This window comes from Panthera onca, chromosome D4, assembly GCF_046562875.1.
Source record: "Panthera onca isolate mPanOnc1 chromosome D4, mPanOnc1 haplotype 2, whole genome shotgun sequence".
NCBI lineage: Eukaryota > Metazoa > Chordata > Mammalia > Carnivora > Felidae > Panthera > Panthera onca.
In genome coordinates, this window is record NC_138351.1 from 84869899 (window position 1) to 84874877 (window position 4979).

Here is a 4979-nt window from a genome sequence, read left to right on the forward strand (position 1 = left end):
AGCAGGGAAGTACTTGGACAAGGTCCCAACAGTGAGTTGGGAGCCAAAGCCTCTCGACTCCCACTGAGGCTGTCTGCACCTGCTTCCCGCTACGTGGTAGAGAAGCCCCCCAGGGGTGCGGGATGGGTGGTGTTGAGGATAACGTGGAGATATTCAGGCCACCACTCCCAACCACCGCCCCGGAAGTCATTTCCAAGCAGCTTCCCAGGGAGAGTTCTCGACACGAAGCCAGAATGTCTGGACACCTTGGTGACCGATTCTCTGGCACAGCTGTAGAGGTCTGGGCTCGGGGTTTGAGGGCTGCGCAAAAGACCCCGTCTGCAGCTGCCTGGACGCAGAGTGACCCTCTGTCCTGCCTGGCTGCTCCGGCCCCCCATCTCCAGCTCCCCTCCTCGTCTGATCCACTTCTTCCTTCCGAGATTTATTCCTGGGCCTCAGAGCCTGGAAATAATTTGCTGACAAAGCCCCATCCCAGGCAGGTGCTTTAATTGGTTTTGTGGGAGCAGGTCTGGGAGCATCTATTTAGAAGGAAATAGAAATTATGGCGGCACCGCCTGTCCTTTCTCTGTAATGGGGACTTCGGAGTGTCTCTGTGTGGTGGGGGGCAGGGCAGCTCTGAGGAAGGCAGAGGCCTGGTCACCAGGAACCCTGGGTCTTTCTCTGGGATGCAGGTGCTTGGGCCTGAGGTGTCTGGGGCCGTAGCTGCAGGCTGGCCCCACCCCAGCCCCTCTCAGCCTCAGAATCGGGTAGGGCGGTGTCTCTACCTCACAGAGCTGAGGATGAGAAGCATCGGGGCCGAGGGGGCAGAGGGGCAAGGACACGGCTGGGGTTAGAGCTCAGGGCCCTTTTCTCCATCCTTCTTCGGGGACACCCTCGCCTTTGCTCCGTGGGCACCCTCTAAAACATAAATCCCATTTGTAACCCCTTGACTCAAAGCCCTTCCACGCCCTCCCACTGCCTTCAGCAGGAAGCCAAATTCCTTAGCTTGACTTTCAAGGTCCCTCGCTATCTGATCTCGGATGACCTCCTCAGCCACATCATTCATTGTTCCTATCTGGTCCCCACCAATAGCCTTTAGTCTTTTCTACTGGGTACCTGTGTGTTCCCCTCTGTGCGTCCCACCCTGTGCTAACTCTGCAATTGCCCCGTGACTGAAGAGATCATCATGGCTTTCATTTTACAGATGAGGAAATGCAAACTCAAAAGGTTAAGTCACCTGCCACGGGTCACACAACAGGACTGGGACCCCAATCCAGGCCTATCTAGTCCATACTCTTAACTACCAAGGTATAGATGGAACTGGCCATGCTCCCTCAGGCCTTGAAATCCCCGGGTCCCCTGAAATATCCCTGCCTGCATTTTTTCCACTGGCAAACTCCTACTCATCCTTTAAAACCCACTGGATGCCACTTGCTTGGGACTCCTTCCCTGACGGGCCCCTCCCACATCTAGTCTCTTCCCTGGGCTTCTCCAAGCCCCAGCCAAGACTTCACGTCAACTCTGACCTCTGAGTTTGTTATTGCTTGTGTCAATGTCTGTCCCCCCCCTTCCCAGACAAAGAGCTGCAGCTGAGCTGTTGACCCTACACAGTGGGGGTTGTGACCCTGGAGGCCCAGCTGGGCCCTAGACTCTTGTCTTGCCTGGGTTTTGAGCAGCCTAGGCCACAGCAGCTCTGTGTGATCCTGAGCCAGGCCCCGGATCTCTGTGGACTCATTCTGCCCGCATGTAAACCTGGAGGGTCAGCCTGGAGGCATCTGCCATGCTGGGGACATTGAGGGCCAGGCTTGGGCTGGAATCTCACACACGTGACCAGTATTATTGTGACTCTTGTGATGTACATATGAGTGAGCGGGTCGTGCCAGGGTGGGTCACGTCACCAGGCCAATCTCAACTCTGTCCCTCACCTGCTACATGTGAGCTCCGGCGAGCTTCCTGATTCTCAGTTCAGTACAGAATAGTAATAATACTCCCACACCGGTTGATTCGGAGTGAGGATTTCAGGGCCTGGCCCAGAGCATATGCTCCAAAGGTTCTCACCACTGTCATCACCCTGTCCCTGCAGGCCACAGTAGGTGGTGGCAGACAGAGGGGCCTGAGGATCTCAGTCTAGACAGACAATCTGACTCACAGAGGCCAGGCCAGGGCAAAGGAGACTGCACAGGTCTCGGTTTTCTGGGCCCAAGGTGAGTAGTGAGGCTGGGTTTCCAAGCTTCTTGTTTCCTGGTGTGACTTTTCTAAGACTCCAGGACAGTGTTAGGTGGGAGCAGTTCCCGAGGACGAGGGGCAGGCTGTGGGTGGGGGGCTCAGGGGGAGGCTGGGGGCTCAGAGGAGGACTGGAGGCAGATGGATCTTCTCGGATGAGGCCGGTGGGTACAGGTGAGCATGGTCAGTGGCCAGGGGGGTGGCAGGCCAGCTTCAGCTGTCCCGATTCCACAAGCCCCAGAGTCAAGGTCCCGGCCTGGTCTCTCCACTTCCGGGTTGTGGCCGAGCCTCCGTGTCCCCTTCTGTAACCGGGAAGGGGGGGGGGGGGGCAGCAGAGCAGAGGGGCAGGTGAGGTCGCAGCTGCGGGCTCCGGGGCCTCTCTGCACGTGACGCGGTGGCAGCGCCCGCGCCAACCCCAACCCCGGGGCTGAATCCGGGAGGGGCGGCGGGGCCACCCTGAGACTCGGAGACGGGCTGCAGGACCGAGCCGCGGGCGCCGGGGGCCGGGAAGCCGCCGCAGTGCGGACCATAGGTGGCGCCACGAGGCTGCAGTTGGGCCTCCCCGGCGGCTCCCGCGGCCGCGCGTCTCGGCCGTTCTCGGTCCCGCGTGGCCGTCCCCGCCGCCATCGGCCCGTCGGTCCGCGGAGACCCCCGTATGTGTTTGGGGCGCTAGGGGTCGCACCCCCGCCGGCGGAAGCCAAGGCCAAGGCCCAGACGGACGCGCGGGCAGGGGACAGGCGGACCTTCGAGCGGCCGGATCCCCCACCTCATACACTGTCCCCGCAGCTGCCACCCAGGCCTGGGCGACCGAGGCTCCGGAGACGCGGGCCCTACACCCTCGGGCTTTCCTGGGCCTGCGGGGTGGATGGACCGGCTCTCTGCAGCGGCTGTGCTCTGGTGGGGGGGCTGGGGAGGGTCCTGGTGGCTGTGCGACATTGAGTGGAGTCCACCCGTGTGGTGAGGGTAGTCATGAGTGGGAACAGGGACGTGTTCCGGCCTTGAGAGTCCATGGGGAGGCCTGCGTGTGCTGTGCACGGGTTTGGGTGCCTGGGGTGGGTGCTGGGCACGTGCGTCCAGCCCGGGGAATTCTTTCTTTGTTCTTAGCAGAGGTCCCCGCAGGGGCAGAGAGATGGGGTGTCTCTTCCTCCCCCTTAAATCCCCATCTCCGGGTTCCTGGGCTGCTTCCCCAAAGGGAAGACTTGAGTGGGAGATGGTCACCATCCCTTTTTGAAGGAAACAGCTGGGGTGCTGTGGTGTGTGTGTGTGTGTGTGTGTGCATGCATCTAAGTGTGTGTCTTTGTAGGGCATCCTCTTGAGTATACGCTGGGCCCAAAGAAAACTTTTGATCTCCCAGAGAAGGCCTGGAGGCGAAGCCCCGAAGGCAGGTGAGCTCGGGGGGGCCAGCTTGAGGGGTGGGGGTGGGACTGACTTGCCCCAAATCAGCAGCAGCAGCAGATTTGTATGGCCTTGGAGGTGGTGAGCTGACTGTGTGGAGGTTTTTGACCTGAGGACCGTTGTATCCTTTCCAGCTTATTCCAGAATCCACACATTTCATAAGTAGCTGCCCTGAGCTCTGAGCCTGGAGTCGGGGAAGTAGGGTTGGGAGAGGGGGTTTAGAGAGGAGTAAGGCCCCACCCCTGTCAGACATACCTAGTCCAGCAGAGCAGGTAGGACACATCTTTGGGGGCTGCACGTGTTGGGGGGCGGTGGTGATCAGAAGGGGACGTGGGGAGAGAGACGGCCTAGCAGGAGCCAGAGGTTGGAGGACCTCAGTGCCAGAAAAGAGGAAATTTGAACTTTCTCCCATAGAAGCCGGGAGAATCTCTCTCCTAAACTACTGTGTCACCACCCTCACCCCACCTAGACATAGACACACACACACACACACACACACACACGGATTCAGGGCATGCTGTGTGATCTGGGAGAGTTGCTTAATCTCTCTGAGCTGTATTTTCTTCCCTTCCGTCTTGGTAGCAAGCCCTGTGCCCACTACTGAGGACAGCAAAGGAGGCATGATCCAGGCCTGGCCAATCAGAGTGCCCCATCCTGGCGCTGTGGTTGGTTCAGAGATGGGCATGTGACCCCCTTGGCCAGAAGCTTTTCTGCTGGAATGGCTTTGGAACCTTCACTACCGCGTTCTTTCTTTGGCTTTTGAGCCATAAATCCCTTATCGACCTTAGCTGGTTTGCATTTTCACTGTTCTGCGATTGGGAGAGCCCTGAGCAGATCAGAAATAATAAAGTACTTCCTGTGCGGCAGGTTCATTGACGCTGTGTGTGGCGTGCCCTTCTTTATGGGAGCTGCTTTGGGTAGGGGGAAAGAGCTGAGATTGAGAGACAGACAGATCTCAGGGACCCCATCTCTTCAGTTCCTCCCTGAGTGACCCTGGACAGGTCACTGCCCCCTCCCGAGCCTTAGTTTCCTTGTGTGTAAAATAGACACATAGTTCCTCTCTCGGGGCAGCTGCCAGGGCTCGGTCATGGCAGTGGTGGGCTTGCTGGAGGGGGCAGGAATGGCTGTCCTGGGCCTCCTGAGTGAGAGGGTTCAGAAGAGGGGCGGCCAGGGGGCGAAGGCTCCCTGACTGAAGAGGGCTGGGGCTGTGTGGCCACAGTGGGGACTGCAGGAGTGAGGGAGTGCAGTGGCGGGGGCCGGGGGACCCCCATTCTTGCCTTGCCCAGATCAAAGGTAGGAGGCTGCAGTTTTGCTGGTGGGCTCAGAACCCCCTCCTCCAGCTGGGGACAAGGAACCAGGAAGAGCCAGCAGGAGAGAGAGAG

The 4979-nt window shown here is 59.2% G+C and overlaps 1 protein-coding gene across 1 annotated transcript; it reads left to right on the plus strand.

Moving 5' to 3' along the window:
• Positions 1-1165: 1165 nt before the first annotated feature.
• Positions 1166-4473, plus strand: LOC132663919 (uncharacterized). The gene is made up of 4 exons (XM_060610464.2): positions 1166-1206; positions 2604-3099; positions 3506-3587; positions 4180-4473. The coding sequence occupies exons 1-4, from the start codon at positions 1166-1168 to the stop codon at positions 4284-4286; spliced, it is 726 nt and encodes a 241-aa protein (XP_060466447.2). The 3' UTR covers positions 4287-4473.
• The last annotated feature ends 506 nt before the right edge of the window (positions 4474-4979 follow it).